At 66.5% G+C, this 25,856-nt stretch overlaps 1 protein-coding gene across 4 annotated transcripts in view; it reads left to right on the top strand.

Moving 5' to 3' along the window:
* The window catches only part of PDE4C (phosphodiesterase 4C), an 85,823-nt gene that overhangs the window by 43,695 nt on the left and 16,272 nt on the right, over positions 1–25,856 (top strand). For 2 of the 4 annotated variants that reach the window (XM_075902919.1, XM_075902920.1), the window contains 5 exons: positions 16,663–16,854; positions 17,381–17,417; positions 17,803–17,876; positions 18,157–18,206; positions 21,157–21,269. In XM_075902919.1, the coding sequence (XP_075759034.1) occupies positions 16,663–16,854; positions 17,381–17,417; positions 17,803–17,876; positions 18,157–18,206; positions 21,157–21,269 (466 nt within the window). Of the gene's footprint in view, positions 1–439; positions 2,408–7,147; positions 11,959–16,662; positions 16,855–17,380; positions 17,418–17,802; positions 17,877–18,156; positions 18,207–21,156; positions 21,270–25,856 lie in introns of those variants that run through there. The other 2 variants (XM_075902921.1, XM_075902918.1) reach the window with 2 other exon arrangements.

Genomic DNA, 25,856 nt, shown 5'->3' on the forward strand with positions numbered 1-25,856 from the left:
TTACAGCCGCGGTGAGAGCCCGGCTTTGCCTTGGGGGCCTGGCCCAGCCCCCTGCCAGCAGACTGCCAGGGCTGGGTCCCCCCGCCACCTCTGCCAGGGGCGCTGGTGGGGCCATCTCTGCTTTGGGGCGCTGGCCTGGAGTGACCGGCGCGTCCCCTGAGCTGCGGAGAGAGGCTCAGTGGAGACAGTCCGGGCTCCCCAACCTGCTCCCTGGCAGCAGGGTGGTCTTGAGCTGGGACCTGGAGCAGGACTGGGGGGTGGGGGTCCCTGCCATGCCCCCTCAGCCCTTGTCACGGCAGGGGGATGTGGATCAGATGCTGGGGCGCCTTGGGCCAGCTCCTGGCTACAGAATCCAAAGGCTGCCTGGTGGGGGGGTGGCTCTAGTCCCTGGGGAGCTGTGGAGAAAACCCATCTGTGTGAGTGTGGGGGGGGGGGGGTCAGGGCTGGATTCATGGCGGGGGTTTAGGGCTGCAGCTCCGTGCTCTGGCCCAGGGGCCCCCGCTCTAATTAACCCCTCGCTATGCATCAGTGGTCGCCCGCCCATCGATCCTGGAGCCGCTGCCAGTCGATGGCGATTTCCAGCCCTGCTGCAGGGCTCAGGCAGGCGGCCTGCGTGCGGGGGCCCCTCCCTGCTCTGGGAAGGGCCGGCTGCAGGCGCGTCTCTGTGCCCCTGACGGGAGTGGGGGAGAGGAGGCTCCGTGTGCTGTCCCGGTGCCATCCCCGCCGCCCCCCTCCCTGGCCCTATGCTCTGTGTAGGGTGGCCAGAGGCTCGTGGCTCCAGGGAATCTGCCGTCCCTTTGAGCCCGCGGTGGTCCCGAGCGCGTCTGGATGCACGAGCCATCGCCTGGATCTCTCCGGCCCTCCCGTAGGAAATCGGGGAGGGGTGGGCTGTGTCGGGCCACCAGGGCAGTGTAAACACTTCGGGCGGCGGCAAGGAGAAGCTGGGCTCGGTGGGCGGACAGCCAGCTGTGCCGGCTCAGGAGCGTGGAGATGGCTCGGCCCAGCCAGCCGCATGCTGCCCACCGGTGCCACTGGGCCCCTGCCCCCGGCCACATCGCGCGTCTCCCTGCCTAGGAGTGACACCGACCCGCTGCCCCCTCGCCAGCATGGGAACCACAGGCCCCCCCAGTGACTCTCCCTGGAGCCCCGGAGGCCTCGGGGGTTCCTCTCGCTGCCCTGGGGCCTGGAAGCCGCCTGCCCCTCTCCCAGGGCCGTGGCTGGAGTGGGGAGGAGGTCCGGCAGCAGTGGAGGTTGCTGGTGCTCCTGAGTCGGGGAGAGTGACCTGCCGCTCTACTGGGTGGGGCCGGGCTGCCCCTGGCAGGTCAGCGGCGCCTGTACCCCTCGCAAGGGTGGCCCTGGGGAGCGGGGGAGGACGGGACCCACCTGTGCTGGGTGTGGGTGGGGAGAACGGGGCCTTCAAGCCAGGGGGGCCGGAGGGGGTGAGGAGGACAGGATCCAGCGAGGCTGGGCCCCCGCCACTGGCAGGGTAGAGGGCACCTTGAGCAGAGCCCCCCAGGCTGTGCACCATGCAAGCTGGTGCCGGGGGAGTTTCTCCCTTGCATGGAAACCGGGGGCCAGCCGGCGTCGCGACAGGGAACGATGCTGATTTACACCCGCCCAGAGGCCAGCCCCTGGCGCTTCCGATCCAGAGCCGGGAAAGTCTCCCGGGACGTCTCTGAGCAACCGAGGCAGCTGGTGCTGTGGCTGCCCGGGAAGGGCCGTGGGCTGAGCAGGGCTGGGGGCGCTGGGCTGCCCCTCCCGGCCCCGCAGAGCTCCGGCGAGCAGGCGAGGGCGCGAGCGTCCCCGTGCCAGAGCGGCCTGGCCCAGCCGGAGAGACGAGGGGGGCTCGCCTGGGCTTCGGCATGTGCTGAGCCAGACAGTTGTTTAATTTCCCAGGCAGGCACGGGGAGGGGAGTGGAAAGTTTCCCTGGGAGCGAGCGCGCTGCGTTTGCAAAGCGCTTCCTGCCTCGTCCCGGGCGGACGGCGCGGCTCCTCTGAGCGGGACACGGACCCGCCGGAGCTGGGGCCTGGGAGCGACGCCCCCTGGCCGGGGCGCAGCGGCTCCAGCGCGGGAGAGGGGCAGGCAGCAGCCCGCCCCACAGAGCAGATGGCCTGACGGACAGCAGCAGCCCCCGGGGCCTCGTCTCTGCCCGCCTGGCCCCTCGCCCCAGAAGGTCACTTTGGCGGTTTTGAAGAGGGGCCGGAGGCCCGGCTGAGCCTCTGCTGGACACTCCTCGCCCCTGGTCTGTGGCGCCGAGATGCTGAACCCCAAGCATGGCTCGCCGGGGACCTCCCCCACCGCCTCCCCCTGCAGCTCCCCCCGCTACTCACCCGTCCTCTTCAGGAAACTCCTGGTGAACCAGAGCATCCGGCTGCAGCGGCGTTTTACCGTGGCGCATCCCCTCTGGTAAGGCCTGGGGCTGCCCACTGCCGGCCTGGGATGGGCAGGGGGGCTGGGCAGGGCTGGGCTGTGTGCAGAAGCTGCCATGGGCAGGTGCTGGGGTTGCAGCTCCCGGGGTGCTGAGGCCTGAGCCCGCCGCCAGGCGCCCAGAGGCGTTGGCGGGTGAGCCGGGAAGCGGGGCCTGTCTGGGTGGCCTGGGGCTGCTCCGGGCGTGTGGCGCCGGGAGGCCACCAGGTACCAGCCGGAGGAGGGCGCTGACAAGAGCCGAGAACTTGGGGGGCTGGTGGGGGGGATCCCAGAGCTGGGCTGTCTTTGGGGGTGCTCGGTGGGGTAGCAGGTATGGTGAGGGTGCCCCCTCCCCCCTTGCCGGTCCTTCTCCCTGTCGCCGCGGTGGAGCCAGGAGCTTGGGGAGAGCTGGCGGAGGCCAGGCCGGGCTGGGCTGCTCTTTGGGGAGCGAGCCCCCCAGCCCTTTTGGGGGCCGGCCCAGCCTGACTCAGCCTCCCCCGGCTGAAGGACTTTTGCTGGCCTGGCTAATTACTTCCTCCCACCTCCCCCGGCAGAGGCCTGTGTCCAGGCAGCCCCAGGGTGCGGGGGGTCCGCCGGGCTGTAGGGTGCTGGGTGCAGGGAGGAGACGGGCCGTCTGGGAGGCGGGCTGCAGCTGGGCCGCAGATGGGGGAATGTAAATAGACGGGGTGTTTGTTATGACAGAGAGAGGAAAACAAGCAGCAGATTCACACCCCCCTCCCCCTCCCCCACGGTCACGCCCCAGCTGGGCCGGGGGGTCCGGCGTGCCCCATCGGACGTGCCGCTGGCTGGAGCCAGCCTGCCCCCTCCTCACGCGCCTGCAGGGTCCCCGGGATGCTGCCCTGCCCGCTGACCACGCGCCGGGTCAGCAGCCCTGGCTGCAGTGAGGCTGGGGGGGGGCGCACCCCGGGTCTGCATCCTCTCTGTGCTGGCGGCATCTGCCCGCAGCTGCGCTCCCCGGGGGCTTGGCGCTGCCAGGGGCGGGCAGGTTGCCAGCCGCTTGTGCCCGCCTCGTGCTGCCGGCACGTCGGCGCAGGGCACGTTTGGGTGTGTCCACAGCCGCGCCCCTGCTTGGGGGCATCTGGGAGGGGCATTGGTGCATGAGGGATGCCAGGCAGCAGTGGGCACCCAGCACTCCACCCTCACCCACCCCAGGGGTCCGGATGGGGGGGGCAGCTGCCCACATGAGGCAGGGGTTGGGCTAATGACTGGCCGTGAAACACCAGGCAGGGCAGGCCACCCTCCCGGACTCCTGGCTCTGCAGATGGTGCCTGGCGCCGGCCCGCAGTGCCAGGGTGACATTTCCAGACGGGCTGCGTAAGCTGGCAGCCCCCTTCCATTCCTGGCTTGTCTCTCCCCCGGAGCGGGGAGGGGGGGGCGTGTGGCAGCACCTCCTACAGGGATGACAGCCCCCGGGCCGGCCTGGCAGGTCCCCACGCACGGGCCGGGGGGGGGCACCCGCACGCTGGCCGGCCTCCGGGGCACGGGGAGAGCAGCTGAGCCCTTTGCAAGGCAACAAGAGCTATTTATAGAGGAACGCGAGCTCCCAGGCCGGCCTGGCCGGGGCGTATCAAAGGGATCGGATGGGCTGGGGCGCGTGGGTCAGTTCTGTGATACGTCTCCCGGGAACGGCGCGGGGCCAAGACCCGAGTGCGCTGGGCGGGGAGCCCAGGGCACCCCTGCAGCCCAGCCCTGGGCCCAGCCAGCTGGCAACTCCATTGGCCGGGCTGGGCTGACACCTAGTGGCTCCGGGCTGCACCGCAGGCTTTGGAGCTGCCTTGGTTTCCCGCTGTTACCGACCGGCTTCCTGGCAATAACAGTAACTTGGCCTGGCCTCCTGGCTCCCTGCCTAGAACCCAGCAGACGCGGGCCTGGAACCCAGCAATGCTGGCACCCCCCTGCGCGGCGGGGCAGGCTTCCAGCGCACAGGGCACCCCTCAGGCGGGGGCACCCCACCCACCCTGAGGGCCCTGCTCAGGGCGGGGGGGCGGCAGTTAACCCGTTAAACGCTTTGTTCACCGCCATGGGCAGGAGGCTGCTCCGGCAGGTGTGGGGCCAGCCGGCCAACCCGCCAGGGCCATGGGGGGCTGCTCCAGCCTAGCCAACTGTTGCTGCGGGCAGGGTCCATCCGCCGGCCGGGCCGCTTAACCAGTTAACTTGGGAGGAAGCTGATGAGCCTCCTGCTTGCCGGGTAACTGGTTAACTTCTCACATCCCTGACACTGAGAGTCTCCAGGCTCCCCCGGCACCCTCGTCCTGCCAGCCAGCCCTGAACAGGGTGAATCCCCGTGGCACCTGGCCATGCTCAGCCATGGCCTCCCTGCCAGGAAATGGCTGGCACGGGGCTGAGTGCCACCGGCCCAGCCCTGGCTAAACAGAGCCGGGGGGCAGCCCACGCCCTCGCCAGCCCCTTCCTCCCTCTGCCCTGCCAGGGGCTGCTCTCAGCGGAACAGCCGTGGCTGGTCACGGAGGAGTGGCTAGCATGCCGCAGCGCTGGCGGCCGGGGCTTGTGGCTCCCGGGCGGGGAGAGGCCTGCTCTGCCCACGCCGGGCTCAGTCCACGTGAGTGCCTGGCACGGCTTGGTCAGGCTGTTGGCAGAGGTGCCCGGGCCACCAGCGGCGATTTGCTGCCCTGCTAGGAAGTGAAGCTGGCCAGAGACCCAACGATAAAATCCAAGGAGACCCCCCTGGGCACGTCCAGCCGCTGGGGCCTGATCCTGGAGGTGCTGGTGTCACTGGGCGGATTTGAACCCAGGTCCTTTGGAGCTTAGTAGAGGAGTCTCTACCCTTTGAGCTAAAAGTCCACTGGCTCCCAGCCCCTCCTGTAGTCATCTCTTCTTCTTAACTGTTGCTGTGGTCTACGTGCCACTGCACAGGACAGTGAACCACACGAGGGCTATGGCTACACTGTTCTCGTGCAAGTACATCTTGTGCAAGCACACGTCCACACTGCCATGTGCTTTTGCGCAAGAGCATCCATGGCAGTGTGGCCGCTCTCTTGTGCAAGAAACCTCTGCCGACCATTTTAGCCATAGGGCTTTCTTGCGCAAGAAACCCCTGTCATGTCTCCACACTCCCCTCTTGTGCAAGGGCTCTTGTGCAAGAGAGCTTACACTTGTTCGAAAAGAGCGTAGCTCTTGTGCAAGAAGCCCTCTCTTCCCACGCTTTACTGTAAATCTTCTTGTGCAAGAGCAGGCGGGCCGTGTGGACGCTCTGCGGGAGAACAGCTCTTCTTGCAAGAACCCCCCAGTATAGACACAGCCTAGGTGTGTGGGTTACACTGGGCTCTGCCCCAGCCCCCCAGGTCCTTGGTGTGGGGAGCTGGGAGCCCCATGCTAGCGGCCACTTTCCCAGCGTGGGCACGATGGGGGTGGGGACAGACGGATGGACAGAGCCCTGCTGAGAGAGGAACCCGCCTCACGTCGCTCTGGACGGCGGGTGCCCCCTGGTTCCTGGGCGGCTCCCGGCATCCTGGCTGTTCTGCCACATCTGTGAGTCCCTCTGGCTGCAGCACACCCCGCTTGGGGAGAGACCACCTCAAGGGCCAATCTCTGCCGGCGCAGGGCTGAGCCCCCACCCGCTGCGGCCATGTGGCCCAGCTTCAGGGCCGAGCGTCCCTTTCCCTCGCACACCTGCCCCTCGCCCGACCCTCTGGGGACACTTGGTTGTACCACGGACCAGCTCCGAGGGGCTGCGAGTCCCCAGGGGACGAGGGGATCCTGCCGGAGGAGACGCGGGATCTGCGGGCTCTGCCGCGTCACTAGGCTGCGGAGTGAGGAGACGAGATTAGGGAAGGGGTGAGCTGCAACCTCTCTCAGCAAGGGCTGTGCAGGGTGGCCTGGTGTGGGTTTCCTGGCCCTGGGCTGGCGGGTGTGGCCCTGCCCCTGCCCGATGGACGCGGTGGTGCCTGCCCTGCTCACCCTTGGGAGCTGAATTTCCTATTTAGGAGCGAATGCAGCCGTGTCTCTTGGCCCGGGACCAGGCTGCGAACGCGGAGGCCTTTCTCCTTCCGCTGCTGCGGTGAGTGACCGTGTCAGGGAGGATGCAAAAGCCAACGTTATGGAGGGAGCAAACCCGGGCGTGCCCGTTGGCTGCTGCCGGGCCAGGCCAAACCCCCTAGCCTGTCCTCCTAGGTCTCCCCTGATGCGTCGGGGACCCCCAGAGTCTCTTCCCTGCCTCGCGTTCGCTGCCTGGGTCCCTCTGGGAGCGGGGGCGGCTCATCTTTCGGGATGTGGGGCCATCCGCGGTCATGGCCACTTGACTCGAGGTGGCAGAAGTCCCTGGTGCTGCGGACGCCTGCAGGGAGGAGAGTCGCCAGGTCTGTCCCGCACCAGGGTCCTTCGTACTGGAGAACAAGGGGCCGCAGGGGGCTTGTGTCTCTGGGAGAAACTTGGGAAAGAGCAATTGAAGACAGTTGAACCTGTGGGCCCACCAGCCGCGCGGCTCCTGGAATTGCAGGCTGCTGCGGGCGGCTGGCACCACGCACGGCCTGGGCTGCTCGCAGCCCTCCACGTCAGGGGGCTGGGCCCGGCCTCCAGACGGGAACATCGGCCGCGGGCTCGCTGTCCGGGCACTTTCTGGAGGGGACAGGGCAGACAACCCCCCCAGCTGTCATCAGTGGGGCTGGAGCGAGGATGGGCCCCGCCGCGGGCGTGGGGGAGGGATTATTGTCCCCGCCTCAGAGGGCCCAGGGGAGATGCCAGGCGGGGCCGGCTGGCCCCTGGAGAGGCGCTGCCAGAAGGCCGTTCCCCTGCCCGGAGGCTGGCCTGGCTGGGGTAGGACTGAGGGGTGGGTGGGTGAGTGATTGTTCCCCTGACGTGCGGGGGCCCTCCCCTCTCAGCATGGTGCAGCTTTCTCTGCGTTCTCACGGGTCGCGTCTCAGCACCCTCCTTCGACCTGTCTGCGTGGGGGAGGCCCAGGCCCTGGGACAGAGCAGGAATTGAGCCAAGCCAGCTGCTATGGCTGCTGCGGCCGGTGGAGGCCGCATTCCGGCACCTCAGGGAGTCGTGGGAATCAGTCTCCTCGTAACTCGCCCGCCCCCCCAGCACCTGTCTCCCGCAGTGTCACCCGCACCGTGCGAAGGTGGGCGACAGACTCGAGGCACCGTGTGACTCACCGTGGGCTGCTCCGGCAGGCAGGACGGACGCCTGGATTCCCGGCTCTGCCACGGACCCCAGCCCTGCTGCAGCGCCGAGCCGCGGCTCCGTTCCCCGGCCCTGTGCAGAGCGGCGCTGGAGGCCTGCGGACATGCAGAGCGTCCATGGGCGGTGACGGGGCTGTTAGGTGGGTGCTACCGAGAGCGGAGCCTGCGTTGGAGCCTGAATTCTTCTCCGTGGACCAGCCGGCCTGGGAGCCCACCCTGCCCTGTCTCCAGGGTCTCCCTGCTTCGCCCCATTCTGACTGCAGTGGGCAAACCCACCCTGCCTGGCCGTGGGAGAGTGGGCACCGGGCCCCTCCGGCGCCGTGGCATGCAGCTGGAATGTGCAACGCAGGCTGTTAGCCAGAGCAGCCTCCCTCCTCGCCTTGGCTGAGGAACCAGGCAGAGCCGTGCCAAGACAGCCCCTCAGCAAGACTTTCACCTCAGCACTCCCCTCTCCTGTGCGGGGCGGAATCTCTGAGGTCCCCAGTGGCTCTTCAGCCTTGCCTCCGGCATCGGTCCCTGCCGCTCCTCCGTGGGCACGTGCGCGCCGGCGCGAGCACCGTCTATCGCGCACCTCCGCTCCCCTGCCAGCCGGGCTGGATCTGGGTTAAGTTTCCAAGCAGCCGCAGCCTGGCCCTGCCGGATACCTGAGACCTGATCTGTGTGCCCTGCGGCCTCGGAACCCGACGCTCCGCTCGTGTTGGCCCACCGGCCCTGCCGCCGGGCCCGGGCTTGCAGGTCTGGACCCCCCACCCACGGGAGACTCCGGCCGCTCTCGGCACGGGCTGGGGCCGAAGGAAAACCTGCTGCAGAAAGCGTCCTGCCTGGCGACGGGTTTCTCCATCCCTGCCAACTTGGCTGGCATCCCAGTGAGCATGTATTTAGGGAAGGAAAGCAGTCCCATGTGGCCCTGCCAGGCACCTGCCGGCCTCGTGCTGCTGGGCCGGGACAGCCACGTCCCAAGCTGGCCACCTCCAGGACACGCGGGTCGGACTCAGGGAGCAGGGCGAGGAACTGGCGTGACGAGTATCAAGGAGCTTGCCCGGCCAGCGGGATGTCTGAGGCCAGGGAATTGTCTCCCCAGGAAAGGGCGGGGAGCAGGTTCCCTGTCAGCCGAGCGTTTGTGCGGCTGGTTGGGAGAGATTTAAATGCCGCTCAGCTGACAGGCAGAGCGCCCACAGCTAGGTTTTGTGTGTCTATGGGTGGTGCACATTTGCACATACCTTGGTGCACATCGACATTTTATTCTGCACACAAACGGAAACAATCCGCACATGGATGGGCAAGATTGGAAGGAACATTAGCTGGGAGCCCCGGTGCTGGAGGTGTGAAGGATCCTGCGTCCAGAGGGACAGATGGGCCCAGTGGGATCCCGTGAGCCCCCTCCATCTGGTAACAGCTGTGACTGTGCAAGTGCCCGGCGAGGGGCCCATCCTTCGGGGGAGCTGTCCCACCTGCCTGCTCCTGCCAGGGCCGCCTGGCCTCCCTCTAAATACCTTTGGACCAAGGCCGATGAGAGCCGCACGGTGCCTCTTTGGCCCCCGTCCCCGGGCTGCCCGGCTGGGGCTGGCTGGCTCCAGAGGTCGCTGAAGGTCGCAGCTCGGCACAGACGGGCAGATCGATGTGTGAATCGATTCGGGAGCCGCTCCAATGACGCACGTCCGCCCAGCACCAGGGCAGGTGGCCTCCCGCTGCACGGCCTGCAGCTGTGATGGGCAGGGCGCCCGCGTTACCCCCCAGCCACACGGCTGCCCTCCGCTGGGCGGCATGGGCAGGGGATGCCCTGGGGTGAGGCTGGCTGGGTCTGGCCCACGGTGGCGCGAGCTGGGAAGCCCCTTGCAGGGTAAACTCCAAGCTCCTTGTGGGGGGAAGCAGCCGCACAAGAGGCTGCAGCCGGACCAGCCTGGCAGCGTCCAACCCTTGGCACCGTGGTTCCCCAGCAGCTTTGTGGCACGGGGAGGGGGGCATGGCTGTGGAGGAAAGTGACTTGCCAGACTCTGGTGTCCCAGCACCAGGGCCTGCCCCTGAGTCTGCGGCTCTCCCAAGGGAGTTCCCGGGCGGGCTGAATCCGGGAGGCGCCCCAAGGAGCAGCCCGGCGTGTCCATACCCGCGGGTGCTAGCGCGGGGGGCAGATGCAGGGAAGACGCCTGCGGCGGGCGTCACACCTGCGGCGGCGCCGTGTTTTCCCTGCTGTGTTAACCTGAGTCACTCCCGGGGCTTAGGAACGCAGCTTTGATTTGGATGTGACCTGTGAGTCCAGCAGCTCGGCCGCCTCCTGACCCAGGCAGGTGCCCCCAGAGGGCCGGGAGACGCCGTCTGGGCCCAGTGCGTGTTGGCGAACGCGCCGTTCCAGACAAACCCGTGCTGGTCCCGGGGCTGGTGCCAGCTCCATTCCTCGACGGTGGCTCACGCCATCCTGCCGTGCCAGCAGGGCGTTTCCGCAGGCGGCCTGGGGTCAGGCAGGAGCGATCCGTCTGGCTGCCCGGCATGCCTCCGGCGTCTGGAGAATGGCTGTCGGGAAGGGTCTGCCGGGGCCTGGGTGCTGCCCCAGGAGTCTGGCTGGGCACAGGACTGGGGATGCCCCTTCCTCCCTGCCAGCCCCGTCGCACGTGATGGAGAAACGGTGCCAGGGAGTGAGGCCGCGGTGCCGAGGTGAAACACGCTGCGTGCTGAGCTGGAGGAGGGATCGCGCCCACCCCAGGGGAGGGGAGGGGTCTGGGGTCCCAGGCTGTGACGGACATGGGGGCTGCAGAACGTCCGTAGGGCAGGAAAGAGTAAAGGGCTTCCCGTTCCTGGACAGGCTGAGCTGTGGCTCTGGGTAAGGGCCCCCCCTTCTCCCTGGGGTAGCGGTTGTTTCTCCCTGGGGGTGTAAATCCCGCCTGTAGAGCCCTGGAGCCCTGTGGCTGTGTCCAGACACGATCCGTGGGCACCCGCCGGGGGCTGGTGGATCTGACAAGAAGGCGGCCGTGACTGGAGCCACCTTGTTGCTACCCTGACTCTCCCCAGGGACGCTGCCCGCTCCCAGCCCTGGAATCCCACTGCCAGCCCCACATCCCAGCACGTCCCGGAAACTTCCCCTGCCCGGAACCAAAGCACTTGGCGCAAACAGACCCCCTCCCCTCCCGTTGGTGCACAGGGCTCCCCGGGGCCGAGCACTTGTGCGGCTACTCAGGAGAGATTCCAGCACCTCCCAGATTAGCAGAGCCCCTCAGCCGGGCTTTGTTTCTACGGGTGGTGCACATGCACATGTGCCTTGGTGCACAGAACAAAATTTATCCTGCACATGGATGGAAAAAATCCGCACATGGATGGACAAGATTAGAGGGAACATTGCCTGAGGGCCGAGTGCTTCCATTTTTTGCTCTCTCAGCTCTTGCCCTTCAGTGGGGGTCCCCCTGGCTGGTGCCCTTGCTGCCAGGTGGTCTCCAGCCTCTGGGTTCCCAGCACAGCCCCTGTCCCCCTGCTTCTCCAGGGGGCCACTTGAGGACATGTATTAACTCCTCCACTGCCGGTTCCACGGGCGGCTCTGCCCAGCTGAGAACTGTGCAGCCTGCACCCCTGGCACACAGGGCCCTGGGGGATGGGACAGCCGGTGCCAGCTGTGCCCTTGGCAGGGGTGTGCCAGGGCCAGGCCATGGGCAGGAGCCTGCAGGGCACATGCTGGGCTGGAAGGAGTTAAAGGGAAATATTTGCAGCGAGCGGAACGTGCCAGCTGGCCCCTCCTTCCTCCCCCAGTGACATCACGGCGGAGCTGGCGAGCGGGGCTTGCAGAGTCCAGTGCCGGTTGCTGGCAGGGGGGAGCAGCGTGGGGCTGGGAGCTGGGCAAAGGCCGGGTCACTGCAAGGCACAGCCAAGCCAGCCCCTGGAGGTGGGGGCAGCTGAGCCTACAGCCAGCCTGGGGCAGCCGGCACCCTCCCCAGGCGCAGGGCAGCGCGGAGCAGGGACCTGCTGGGAGAGCCAGCTATGGCTGCATGGAGCCGCTTCGTGGGAGCCAAGAGGCAGAGGGAAGCCGGGCACAGCTGGGCAAGGGGCCTGTGCCAAGCCCACCCCGGCCTGCGGCTGCATGGAGCCCCTTAAACCTAGGGGTGCAGCGGAGGGCGCTCGGGGAGCTGGCCTCGGACACGGCGACGGCAGTGCTTCCGGACGGCCCATGGGAGTCGGGGCCCAGGCCCCCCCACTGAGCTGGCTGGAGCAGGAGAAGCGCCCCCCCGGCAGGGGTGCCGGGGCATGGGCCTGCTGGCGTGAGAGCTGCTGGAGGGGCCGGGGCAGGATGAGCCTGCCCACGCCGGGCGGCTCCGTGGCCCTGGTGGATTGCGCCCTGGTCTGCAACGGCCACCTGGCCGGCTCGCCCCGCGCCGTCAACCGGCCCATCGACATCGTGCAGAAGCACAGACGGTAACCGCGGCTCCCGGGGGGAGGTGCCAAACGTGGCCAGTGCCGGCTCCAGCCACGGGCCCCACGGAGCTTGCTCATGGGCGTTGGGGCTGGGACCTGCCGCCTCGGCGCGCCCTGGAGTGCACGGCCCAGTGACCCCGGTGGCTCCTTCCGGCTCGGCTGCCTTTGGCGGCTGGCGGGAATCCCTTGGCACTGAAGGGGCAAGGAAGCAGAGTTGGGGCTGGCTGGCCTTTGGCGGGTTCTGGGTGCTGTCAGAGAGGAGATAGTGTGGGGGGGAGGGGACGTGTGTTGAGGGCTCTGCCCCCAGCCCTCCAGCCCAGAGGTGTGCGGGAGGAGAGGGACGATGCTCTTGCAGAAAGGAGGACGGTCCCTTTGGGGGGGTAGGGGCTGGGCAGCAGTTGCTGGGGGCGGGTGCACCTGTGTCACCGATGGCCTCTGGGCAGGTTTACAGCCGTGGGGAGTGACCCAACGTGCACGGGCGGGACACGGCCTGCCTGGCCCTTCCCCCCCGAGCTGCGGCAAACCCCCTCCCCGACCTCGCTCGGTCCCCATGGCTCGTTGCTGGGGCGTGCAGGCTGCCTCGCCGGGCGGCCCTGGCTAGCGTGATGGGAGCGCTGCAGGTCGCCTTGGCGGTGCGTGGCGCAGGGCCGGGAGGGCAGAGGGTTGCCGGGGTGACCAGTGTGCCGGGCAAGGGCAGGCTGGGCCTGTCCCAGGGAGTCCTACACCCCACAGCTCTGAGGAGGCAAGGACGGAGGGCCCAGCCGGGGTGTCTGCGCCCCTGGGAAGCCCGGCAGAGTGGGACACACAGTGCCCACTGGCTCCGATCTCGGGCAGGAGTTCACACCCGTCACGCCAGTGTCTCCACAGAGCTCGTGGGGGACCCGGTGGGGACAGAGCCCAGGTTCCTCCAGCGATATCTGTGGGGCCGGATTCAAGTGAGAGGAGGCCTCCAGCCTGCCCCATGGGTCACGTGCCACAGGGCAGGTGGGGTCGGCCATGGGGGGCTTTTATCCAAGCACACATTATCTGGGAGGCATTAACAGGGCTGTTATGAGGCGTCATTCTCCCGCTCAGCTCTGCGCTGGTTAGGCCTCCGCTGGAGGATTGTGTCCAGTTCTGGGCACATTTCAGGAAGGATGCGGAGAAATTGGAGAGGGCCCAGAGAAGAGCCCCACGAATGATGAACGGTCTAGAAGACCTGACGTGTGAGGGAAGACTGTAAGAACTGGCTTTGTCTAGTTTGGAAAAGAGAAGACTGAGAGGGGACATGAGAGCAGCTTCCAAGTACCTAAAATGGTGTCACAGGGAGAAAAATTGTCCTCGGCCTCTGAGGACAGGACAAGGAGCAATGGGCTGAAACTGCAGCGAAGGAGGTTTAGGTTGGACATTAGGAAAAACTTCCTGCCTGTCAGGGTGGTTAGCACTGGGATAAATTGCCTAGGGATGTTGTGGAATCTCCATCACTGGAGAGATTTAAGAGCAGGTTGGACAGACACCCGTCAGGGATGATGTAGCCGGTGCCTGGTCCTGCCATGAGGGCAGGGGACTGGACTCGATGCCTCTCGAGGTCCCTTCCAGTTCTAGTGTTCCAGGGTTCTGTGATTCTGTCCCGCCAGTGGCTCCCTGACACATCCTGGCACCGGTGTGGCTTGTCACCCTCAGCAGAGCACGTGACACTCCTGGAGGGCAGAGTCTCTGCACTACTGTCACTTCTGAATGTGCTTGCGTGCGCCGGCAGCCCCCCATGCACATGGCCAGCGCCCGCCCCAGATGCTCTGTGCAGCAGGGCTGGGCGTGGGGCAGTGCGCCCGGGACCCGTGCTTGGGCTGGAAGGGACTCCAAGGGTCACCGAGCCCAGCCCCCTGCGCTGACCCCGGAGCGAGAAAACCCAGCCCAGCCCTGCCACGTGTGACTAACCTAGTCTTCAAACGCTCCAAAGACAGGGATCGCGGAGCCTCCTTGGAGAGCCGGTGCCAGAGCTCAGCTCCCGGAATGGGGCCTTGTTTCTAAGCTACACCTCTCCCCCGGCGGCCTAACCCCCTTACGTCTTGTTCCACCCGCAGCGGGCGCGGAGAACACCTGAGCGCATCCTTGCGGCTTTGCAGGCTGTTACCGGGCGCCGTCTCAATCTGCCTTTCCCCAGACCACACCTGCCCACCTGGGAAACCTTCCCTCGCCTGGCAGGTTTTGGAACCACCGCTGGTTTGCCGCTCTCTCCAATGTGCCCCCATCTTTCCTAAAGTCCAGCACCCAGAATTGGAGGCAGGACTGCGCCGGGGATCGTGGCCTCTCCTCTCTTCCGTACGACACCCCAGGATATCAGCCTTTTTTTGCAGCTGCATCCGATTGTTGGCTCGTAGTCCTGTGTGGTCTGCTAGCCCTCCCGGCGCCTGTTCAGCGGCGCTCCCACCCAGCCGGCCAGCCCCCAGTTTGCAGCTGGGCCTTTGGAGCCGTCTGCCTGAAGCGACGTCCTTTGCTCCCGTCTTTGTGGAATTGCGTGGGCTTGGATTCGGACCAGTTCCCCAAGTCGTCTTGAATTGTAGCCCCCCGTTCTCCCAAGTGCTTGCAGCCCCTCTCGGCTCGGCCGTGCGTTTCGTCAGCCTGCCCCCCTCTCTGCGGCTGTGTTGCACGGGCAACGGACTCGAGGGCTTTTTCCACCGACGAATCGGTACGTTCTCAATCGCCAGCGCAGCGGGAGCCGAGCCACGGCTACCTGGCCTCCCCTGTTGTTCCTCAGCAATTCTCAGCCCATCCTGAGGCCCCCCTCCGCTTTTCAAGCAAGCCGGCGCGAGCAGCCCCTAGCGCCCCTGCCTTTTCCGCCTCCCAGCATCCCCTTGGAGGGGGCAGGTGTCCTGCGAGCAGGACAAGCAGCAGCTCCGGCCAAAGCAAATAATTCCATCGTCAGCATCCAGGAAACAGCCATGCTGCCGAAAAGCAGCCCCGGGCGTGGGCGCTGCACCGCTCAGAGAGCGGGGATGCTTCTCCGCTCCCCAGCGGGGCCTGTGCCTCCATATGAAACCCGAGCCACACACCCGGCTCAAGAGTCTGGGGAGCGTGTTGGGAGAAACAGGGGGAGGGGAGGGGAAAGGACCATCCCAGCTGATGGTGCGGACGTGCTTCCCCGCAGCGAGATGTTAGCGAGAGGGCTCGCCGGGACGTGGGGCGTCTGGATTGGGCCAGGCGCTCGCAAACGCCAGAAGCTGCAGCTGCCAGCCTGTCCGGCGGCGCTTAGTCTCGGGGAGCAGCAGCGGGCGAGAGGCCCCTTGGAACGGCGCGCCACCCTTAGCTCCGTGAACGGGCCGGGCTGCGCAAGGAAGGCTGCTGGCCCGTTGCAGGATCTGTCTGTAGCTCTGCTGGGCGCTGTCGTGCGGGGGCGGAGCGGGATGGCTCACCAGATTTACGGGCGTGTGGAAGGGCTCTTTGCACGGGGGCAGGCTGCACGCAGGGCTGCCTCAGACTCGAACGTAGCCAGGACTGGCTGGCGTTTGTGCCACCATACCAGCCTCCTCGCTCCTCGGGCCAGGGGCTGCCCATCTCCCTGGGACATCCGGCGCAACAGGCGGACGGGTTCCCACAGCACTCAGGGGACCGGCCCTCTGCATGCGACTTGGCTGGCCCGTCGCTCCCTCCCCACCCCGGCTGTGACCTTCCTGCCGGGAAGGAGACGAGGGTGCTGCTGAGCAGAGCCGGGTCAGTCGATGGGACAGAGAGGGGCGCAGCTGGAAAATCCTATTGAGCAGCTGTGAGCGCAGCATTCGGCTGCCCTGATCGCTCCTTCCCAAGGTCAGCGCGGCTCCAGCCCTGGGGGTGTGCTGGCACAGTGGCAGGGCCTGGGCAGCGTTGCCTTTGAGTGGGCGGGGGCAGGGCCAGGGCTCGCAGCATGGAGCCCCTAATTCCTGGGGAGCCGTGGGCCGGGTCCCTGCGCTGCCCTACGGCTCTGTGCCAGGGGGTGGCAGCTGCGCGGGCACCTGGCCGACTGCGGGAAGCCACGCACACCCCCAGGACAGATGAGCCCCAGGCCTGGTCCCTGTTTGTAAGAACCTGCCCCTTTAGCAAGGCACAGGCCTGGGTGCCATGAGCCCCCTTTTCCCTTCCTGCCCCCAGCTTCACTGCATGGTCTGCACCCTCCCTCCCCGCAGCTGCTCCCAGGGTGCAGGTCCTCCAGCCAGACCCCTGCACGGCTCGGATCTTTCCCCAGTGGGAGATGGGCAGGAGGTGCCCACGCAGCCCTGCGACGGGCCAGTGGCACTAGGTCTGGGGGGTAGATGGGGCCGCGCAGGGGGCTGGGCCAGGAGCTCTTAGCCCCACGGGCCTGGGCCTGATGCTGGAGGGCTGGCGTGGGGCAGGGCGTGCTGGGGTGGGGAAGGGGGACCGTGGCGCACCCTGGTTTGCAAGTGTAGGTTTATACCTGTGAGCTAGAGCGGCCCATGTGGGGGTATCACCCACAACACCAGCCCCCCGCCCAGCCCCTGGAGTGAAGGGCTGTAGTTATTCAGAAACCCACTCCCCTGCCCCTAATCTGTGGGGCTGGCCTGCGGGGCACAGCCTGTGCCCACCTTCCCTCCCCTTCCTCAGGCTTCCGGCCCGGCCCCGTGTGCTCAGAGCGGGGTGCAGCGCAGCGGGAAAGTAGCCCCGAGCGACTGGGCGAGCCCCCGTCTCTGTGCGGCTCTTCTCTGAGCTTTCCTGCCTCCCCTCTCTCTGCAGCTTTGACATTGAGAATGGCTTTTCGTCGGGGAGGAGCCCGCTGGAGCCCCAAACCAGCCCCGGCTCCGGGCTGGTCCTGCAGGGAAATGTCCCCCACAGCCAGCGGCGCGAGTCGTTCCTCTACCGCTCGGACAGCGACTACGACCTGTCTCCCAAAGCCATGTCCCGGAACTCCTCCATCACCGGCGACCTGTAAGTCCCCCCCTGCCCAGCCCCGCTGGCATGGCCCCTCAGTCGCCCTGGGCTGGCAGGGCACCCTAGGCCGAGACGCCCAGCGGGACTGGTGTGGGCCCTCTGCCCCCAGGGAGCCTGTCTGTCTGTCTGTCTGTCTGTCCGTCTTTAGAGCAGCCAGAGCACAGCTGGAGCCCAGGCTGGTGCCCTGATCCCCTGGGGAAGGGAGGGGAGCAGAGGGGCCAGGCGAGAGCAGTGGGGCAGGCCAGGGAACGGGGAACCTGGTGCCACCGGGCTGGGCTGGAATTGCATTGCAGGGGGGCATCCTGCCAAGGACCAGCAGGGGCAGCCTGGGCTCGCTCAGCCCCCAGCCGGGCGCCCCACACTCACAGAGTGGGTGTCCAGGTCACAGAGGGTGGTTCCCTGCCAGCACATCCCTCGCCCCCCGATCTGTGGGGCCTGGGCTGGCTCTGCACACAGGGTGATCCCCCCCCAGTTCCTCCCTCTCTGCCCACTCCGGGTCTCATGTGCCGTTTTGCCCTTGCAGGCATGGAGAAGACATGATCGTCACGCCCTTCGCGCAGGTAGGGGGCTCGCCCGGAGTCTGGGGCCGCTGGGAATCGCGCTGGAGTCGGTTCTAATGCTCCCTGCAGAGCCCGGCACCCGCCACCTCTCTCCGGGGCTGCCCGGGCCCCCCTACACTCCCATGGCCACGTGCCAGGCACGGCACAAACTCGCAGCAAACAGGCCTCTGCCCCAGGGCACTGAATGGCTCCTTGGCTTTTCTGCCACGAAGGAAACTGCCCCGGTCTCCAAGTCAGGCCAGCAGGTCTCCGATTCCCGGCGCTCAGCCGCGAGGCTCTCGGGCGCAGCTCCCCAGCCGTGCTGCTGAGCGGTCTGGCTCTGGGCCCACGCCCTGGGTCTGTCTTGTGCTGCTGGCCCCCAGCCGCTGTGATCCTCTCCCCACAGGTCCTGGCCAGCCTGCGCACCGTCAGGAGCAACTTCGCCACGCTGACGCATCTGCAGGACCGCGTGGCCGGCAAGTGAGTGGGGAGCAGGGCCGTTTGGGCTCATCCCAGGGCGGGAGGCCTCCAGGGCAAGTGGAAAGCATCCGTCCCCACCCCCCCATGCAAGAGCACGGAGCAAAGAGTCCTGGGGCCACGGGGCTGGGAAAGGGGGGGAGAATCTGATTCCCGTGCACACAGCAGAAGCTGCTTCCCGGTGCTTGCAGGGGGGCTGGCGCGGGGAGGGGGCCGCGTGGTTGACTCGAGTGCACCCCGGCAATGCCACGCTCAGCCGCTGCCTGTCCCTCGTGTCTTGCAGAAGAACTTCGAGCAGCAACCCACCATCTGCGTGCAAGGCCAGCCTGTCGGGTAAGTCCCCTGCCGGGGCCCGGCTCCCTGCAGCCACAGGGCGGTCCCAGGGCACAGGCGGCTGGCAGGGAAGCAGCTGGTTAGAGCTTCCCTGTGGTCAGAGCTGAGGCACTGGGTCCCGCAGCGAGAGGAACATGAATCTCCGGCCTCCACCATCACCCGCTGGCCCTGCTGAGCCCAGGGTCTGGCTGGCGGAGGAGCTGCCTGCTGTCCGGTGGCTGCTGCGGCACCGGCCAGATCGGTGTGGTGGATACGGCCTGTCACCTGCCCAAGGCAGCGCCACCTGCTCCCAGCTGGCAGGCCTGGCTCTCTGCAAGGAGCCCCGGCACCGTGCCCAGCCGGTCTCTGAACAATACTGCCCGGCCCCCCTCGCAGCATCCTGGTGCTGTCCCCATCATGGGCCCCGGCGGCCACGCCCCATGAGGCGCTGCTCTCCCCTGCCCAGGGGCCTGCGGGCAGGACGCCCCCCTCCCCCTCCCCTGCCCCCCAAGGGGCGAGTGCACTGTGGCTCTGGCGCGGCCCCTCCTGATCCATGTCGGGTTTTCACCCGCTCCCTCCTGCCTGGCTCCTCTTCAGGCCGCAGCGAGGCTGGAAAGTCTCCTATTGACGTCAGACGTTCCATTAATAAAACTCCCCGCTTGTGTCTCCAGGCCTGCGTCCCGGCCCCGGCGGGAGCCCTACACCTCCAGCTGGGCTGCTGGGTGGGCCCTGCCCCGGCTTCCTCTGACCCCAGCCAACCCGCAACACCCAGCTGCAGCCGGCCCCAGCCTGGCGCGGGAGCGGAGGGGCCAGGGAGCCCTTCTGCCTTCCCGCTCTGGGGCCCCAGGGCACCCCTGAGCCACAGTGGGGAGCCTGGGTGCCTTTGGGTGGAAGCAGAGTGTAAACCCCTCATCCCCAAGCCTGCCAGCCCCACAGAGGGCTGTGCCCCTTGAGGGGCCAGGCACTTCTTCAGCCTGGCTTGATCTTACCACACTAGCCAATTAGCCCATCATAAGACGGGATTTTCAGGTCTCTCCATGTTGGTCTCTCCTGAGCCTCCGGTCTCTCGCTCCGTCTCTCTCTCTCTCTCCTCCTACTGCCTCCCCCTCTTCCTCTCTCTCAGCTCTCCTCCGCCTCCTGCCTCTCTCTCTCTGTCTCTCTCTTTCTCTTCTCCTCCCCTTCCTGCCTCTCACTCGGGGGACCACGGAGCCCAAAGAGCCATTTGGGTTCCACACTCCCCGTGCTGCATGGGGGGCGCGGGGCCCAAACGGTCGCTTGCGCCACTTGCTCCCCCGGGGCAGCCCGGCTGAGCGGCGCAGAAGTCAGCCGAGCGCCACGGCGGAAGGTGAAGGGGGGCGGGGCGGTGACGTTCGTGGCCAGGGGGCGGGGCTTGGAGCCGCAGTCACGCCACATGTCACCGCCCCGCCCCCCTTCGCCTCCCACCGTGGCGCTCGGCTGAGTTCTGCGCCAGCATTTCAGCAACAGCGCCCCCCAGAGGGAACAGCCAGCATTTCAGCAACAGCGCCCCCCAGAGGGAACAGCCAGCATTTCAGCAACAGCGCCCCCCAGAGGGAACAGCCAGCATTTCAGCAACAGCGCCCCCCAGAGGGAACAGCCAGCATTTCAGGCAACAGCGCCCCCCAGAGGGAACAGCCAGCATTTCAGGCAACAGCGCCCCCCAGAGGGAACAGCCAGCATTTCAGGCAACAGCGCCCCCCAGAGGGAACAGCCAGCATTTCAGCGTTACAGAGACTCAGACCCTGGGCTACTATATATATGATAAGGCAGGGGTTGTGGGCATTTGCCTCCGGGGGTGGCTGGATCAGAGGGAGTCCCAGGACATCTCTGCTATAATACGGGGCTACTGGCCCAGCGTAGGACCCGATCGGGGGGAGGGGGGGGCTGTGTCTGCTGGGCTCCCTGCTTGCATATGGGGCCTGATCTGGCCCGGGGAATGGCACAGTCCAGGGGCCAGACGTCGACGCTAGCCCAAGTCGGGCGGGAAATAAGGTGCAATGAGGGGAATGAGCTGGGGGAACAGGCACAGGCCGCGCTGGGGGCTCCCTCAAGAGAGCGGCTTTCGGGAACGCGCTCCCCTGGCTCACACCGGCCGTAATTGAGGGCAGGTCACTGGCTGTGCAAGGCTGGAGGCCAGACAACGCTTCCCCTGGCAGGCCTCAGGCTGGTCGTTCACCCCATGGGTCACGGCCGTGAGGCAGCGTGGCCAGGCCCCACTGCGTGGCTTGGGCTTGGCTCCTGGGGGGTGCCGCTGTGGCTTGTGTTTGGAAAAGCCTGCAGAGCCCGGTTGTTTCACAGCAGAAGGCAGCTCTGCTCCTCTGCTCTGTGCCACCCGGGTCTCCGCTTCTGGGATAGGCTGGCAGCCGTGTCCGGGGCCTGGCACTGCCCGGCTGGGGGGCAGGCTCCGGCGTCTGGGTCCGTGTGCCTGCCTGGCCCCTGGCCGGACTCGCCTGGCAGCAGAGCTGGCTTCCCCAGCTCCCTGTGGAGGTCAGTTGGATGTTTGACCCCAAAACCCCCCTGAGCCGGGCCCTGTGCACCAAACCCGGCAGGCTCGGGCTCCTCCGGTCGCCACGGCAACGCACCAAACGGCTGCAACTTCCACCCGATAGTTGCTAATTGTGCTTTATGTAACCAGCCGGCCCCGCGAGCACCCCTGGCTCGCCTTCCCCTCCAGCCACGTGCGGCCACAGACGCCGGCACAGCTCCGGCTGGAGAGGGCAGCCCAGGCCAGGCAGCAGCAGAAAGTGCGGAGGGGCTGGAGCCTGCCACACGTTCTGGGCGCTAGTCTGGGAAGCAGAGGCACCTCCGGGCTGTCGATGCTGGGGGCAGGGCGGGCGCGGGGCGCAGCATAGGGGCCCGGCGTGATGCTGAGAGCCTGGGGCACGCTGGCAGGGCCTCTGGCCAGCCGACCAGCGAGCGCTCTCCCCAATGCTCCCTGCGTCCCTTTCCACAGAGGATGCCTGTCAGAAGCTGGCGATCGAGACCCTGGAAGAGCTGGACTGGTGCTTGGACCAGCTGGAGACCCTGCAGACCAGGCATTCCGTCAGCGAGATGGCCTCCAACAAGGTAAGCTCCCCCCGGGGGCCTGAAATCCCCGTCCGACCCTGACAGGAAACAGAGGCTGCGCCTATCCAGACAGCCCCGGCGCGGCTGTGCAGAGAGCCAGCGGGCGGCTCGTGCCGAGGCGGCTTGCAGAGCGCGGGTAACACCGACCGCATCTCCTGGGTCTTATGATCCCAAGGACCCCTCGGCCCCCACACCGGCCAGGAATGCAGCCAGCTCTGGGCTGGAGCACAGCAGCTGTCTGACACACAGCGATGGCACAGGGCCGATCAGGACCGGGAGGGAGAACGCTCTAGGCAGCTGACTTCGAATTCTTAGACAACGTCCCCGGACTGGCACGGCGGGGCTAGCCCCTTAGGCCGGGCGCTTGGCGGATCAGTGGCACAGTTGTCAACAGAAGCTGCTGGGGTAGGCGCCAGCAGAGTCCCAGGGAGCTGCGGGAAAGGAGCCCCTCCGGAAACCCGGCTCCATGCCATGCAGCAGCTGCTCAGTGTTATGGGAGTGCCCAGGTGCACCAGTTACCAGCCAGGACCTCAATGCACTGGGTGTTGCAGAAACACAGACCAGAGAGACACTGCCCCAGGCAAAGTGATGCTCATGGCCATGCACCAGCATCAGACTCGGCCTCATTGCTCCTGTGCTTTGGTTCCAGCAGTACGGGTGAGGGCACATGGGCACAGAACAAAATTTATCCCGCACATGGGTGAGGGGAATTAGAAGGACCCTTGCTTCTGGCCAGGGGGTCTCTGTTGCCTCGGCGTCCTCGACCACAGTGGCAAGCAGCCCGCGTGGCAATGTGCCCATCTCAGCTCAGGCATTACGTCCCCCATGCCAGGGGCTCAGCCGTGGAAAGTTCAGGGCGCTTCTCTGATCGAGGCTGGTCGGGTTCTGTGCGGGCATGTTCTTCGCTTCTCTTTGTGGGCGATGCAACTGGGGGCCCTTCTGTGCGCCCCGCTCGGAGGACTGGGCGTGGCTGCTCCGCCTGGTGACAGCAGCCCCGGCGGGCGGAGGGCCGTGTTACGATGGAGTCCTGCGGATGGTTCTCCCTGACGGCATGGGCCCCGGTGCCCTTTGTGATGGCGCGTCGGGGTCCCCCGATCCTGCAGCCCCCTAGCAGCAAGATCAGACTCCAGCAGCCAGTAGAACAGGGGGGTTTATTGCTCCTCCAGGATACAGCCCAGCACAGACGTGATGTGCTTACAGGAGTCAGGGCCCGGATGCCTCAGACCCCTTGGAGTAGGGGGTCCATCGCCCCCCTCAACCCTCACACCCAGCTTAGTCTGTTCCCTTCGTGTTTTCTAGCCAGAAACTGCCTCACTCCCAGACCCTGCGCCCCAGCCAGCTGGCATCTCCGCCTCCCTTCCTTTGTCTCTCCCCCTGGGAAGAGCAGCGTTATCTGCTCATGCTGGGACTAGGGCTCTGGGCCAATCCACGTGTGGGTGAGTCGGTGGGAATCACACATCACAGCGCAGGGGGACACCGGGTTACAGAGCAGACAGTCCCCCCACTACGGCACAGCCTTCTTGCCCAGTTCTCCCCACGAGGGCAGCCGTACATCCAGCCCTGCCCCCCACCCGCCCGCTCCACGGCAGCCAGAAAGAACCTGGGCTTTGCAGTGAGCCCGGAAGGTTATACCACGGCCGTGGCAAACCGAATGGGGGTGAGGTCCAAACCCAAGGGAATGCCTTGCCCACAGCTCCTGGCCCGGTCTATCGAGGGGTCTCCGCTGCAGGGCCCCCTGGATCTGAGCCAGCGAATCTCAGGTCCTGAGCCACTGAGAGCTCGGAGATTAAAGCCAACCCAGTGGGAGGCAGCACAGCCCCTGGGGTGGGGTGTGATGCCTCTGCACCTCCAAGCAGACTGTAGCCTTTGGTGCTCGCTTTCGCCCTGTGTGATGTAGTGGGGGGTACCTTGCTGGTTGCTATGCTGGGCAGTGCGTTGTGAGTGACCTCTACTGGCTGCTGGCTGCAGCACGGCCCAGCAGGGCAGGGGATGAGTCATTATGCAAGGGGGCTTCGAACCTGTCTGACGAGTTATCTCCCAGGAAGCGGAACAATGGGAAGAAGGGGAGTGGAGCCCTGGCTGGGGGCAGGGCTGGAAGAGAGTGAGTTAGTGTCTGTCTGGGATCATGGAGGTTACAGCCTAGGGAAAGGGGCTGGAATTTAGGGGCCCAGGCTCCCCCATCTCAAGGGGGGCTGAGGCATCCTAGGCCTGCCCTGGAACCAGATTACATCTGTGCTGTGCTGAATCCTGGAGAAGCAATAAATTCCCTCTGTTCTACTGGCTGGTGGAGTCTGTCCATGCCACTACAGGGGTGCAGGAGACAGGAAAACCCCAATGCGCCGTCACACCCTGTGACCTCAGGCTGCCACACTCTGCCCCCAGGGTTGCCGGGTGCCACAGGAACAGCCAAAGGGCTGCCCCCGTGGTGGGGAGCGAGTGGCGCACAGGGGCAGTGCTGATGCGGAGTCACGAGGGCCGTGTTGACACTGGCAAGAACTGTGCCGTAACTCACCAGGATAGGTGGCCCTGCGGAGGCAGGTGGGAAGCTAGGCGCAGCTCCCAGCTAGCTCTCTGGCTCCCCGGGGACTTTGGGCAGCTCTCTGTGCCTCAGTTTCCCACTGTTGAATGGGAATAACAATGCTTCCCTGCCTCAACCCCTTGTCTTGGCTCCAAACCTGCAAGAGTCACTCTCACACTCAAAGGCCTTTGTCCAGCTGGGGAGGGAGGGGCGGAGAGGAGGTTTCGCCTGGTCACACTCCCCCTCCCAGGCTCAGGTTACAGAAAGCATCAGCCGCTGCGTACGCACAGGAGGCTGTCACACGGAAATTCCCATCGTCGTCTCACTATTGGGGCCGTGCCCAGGGAAACTGAGGCACTCACAATTGGGGTTACTAAAGGGCAGTAGACATCGCATTTAACATAACTGAGTGAACAGAGTGAATACAATGCCCCCTTCCGGAGGACTGGTCTGAGGAGAGCCCCGGGATACGCAGGCTCTGGCGGGGACCCAGGGGCGTAACCGGGAACAGCCTCTCCCCAGGCCGTGTTATACGCACACCATGTGTACGGTGGGGGTGCAGAGAGCGGTTGACCCAGCTGGAAACCCTGGGTATGATGGAGCCCACTTCAAGCTAAAGGATGCTGCAGCACCTCCCACCCCCTTTGTTCCAGCACCTTTAACGCGGGCCCCCCCTTGCTGTCCTGAGCCGCACCCACCTTAGGACTGGGCCCCATTTCCTGCACCAAGGGGGACAGAGGTGGGGGGTGCACAGGGTGCCGCCCAGCTGGGGACCCTCCATTGTCTCTCCGCCTCTCCTGGCAGCCAGGGATGCTGGAATAATTTGTATGGGAGCAGGGGGGGGGGGGGGGGGCGGCTGTGGACCCTGGAATCCAACTGGAAACCCTCCCTAGAATGGAACCCACTTCAAGCCGGGGAGGGGGCTGCACCCCTAGTTCTCCGCACCCCTGGCCTGGCAGCTGCACTGCCCCTTGTCCCACCGCTGAGGCGCAGGCTGGCTGCAGCACAGAAAGGGTTAAAGCGGGGCTCCAGCAGTTGTGGCTCAGGCAGCCAATGGGAGCGCTGGGCTGAGTCCTGCCCCTGCTGCGGAGCTCGCTTATTGGGCAGCAGCACATGCGGAGGGGGGGGGGGGGAGTGGCCCTGGGCTCCCAAGACTGGCAGGAGGAGCCTGGCTGGGATCCCGCCCCCCGCGCCCTGACCTGCATCCCATGCCTCAGCATCCTGCCCAGGCACCTGGTTTGGGGCACCCCCTAGGCTCCCAAGGGAGCCCTGCTGGGGGGCAGTGGAGATGCCTGATGCCAGCCCCTGGCTCTCCGCCCCCTGGGGCTCTAGCGAGGTAAGTGGGTGAGCTGGCGCCAGGCCCAGGGGCTGGGCACCCCAGAAAACTCGCCTGAGTTTGCTCCCTGCACCCAGGGGCCTGGCCCCCCATCTCAGCCGCTCACCCCCCCCAAGGAGGCAGGCTGCTCTTACCAGTCTGGCTGCATCCCCAGCCAGGCCCCCCTGTGCAGGAGAGAGCCCCTGGCTAGCAGCTGTGTGGGGGGTGGCGCGCTGGACAGCGCTGACTCCCCGGCAGCCCAGCCCCTACATTGCCGGATCCCCGGCAGCTCATCTCTGCGGTGGCAGGCGGGTGCCGAGCCGCGGCGAGGTCGGGTGTGCGTGGGAAGACACGGGCCATTATGGACACATTATAATAAAGCACATGAGCACCTCTCAGGGCGGAGTCCTGTAACTCCCCCAGGAGTGAATTCCTGTTGCCACCCCAGAGCCCACTGGGTCCTTCCACCCCCCCCAGAACCCGCTGGGTTCTTCCACACCCCCAGAGCCTGCTAGATCCTTCCACCCACCCACCCAGAGCTTGCTGGGTCCTTCTATGCCCCCAGAGCCTGCTGTGTCCTTCCACCCTCCTCCCCCTAGAGCCCGCTGGGTCCTTCCACCGCACCCAGAGCCCGCTGGGTCTTTCTATTCCAGCGCCTCACCATCCCTCTGGGCAGGGCCCCGCAGGCTGGAGCGATGATTCCTCCATCACGGAGCCGCTCTGCTCTCCTGGCCGCGTTTCCAATGGGCACCTT

Source organism: Pelodiscus sinensis, chromosome 19, assembly GCF_049634645.1.
Source record: "Pelodiscus sinensis isolate JC-2024 chromosome 19, ASM4963464v1, whole genome shotgun sequence".
Classification (NCBI taxonomy): Eukaryota; Metazoa; Chordata; order Testudines; family Trionychidae; genus Pelodiscus; species Pelodiscus sinensis.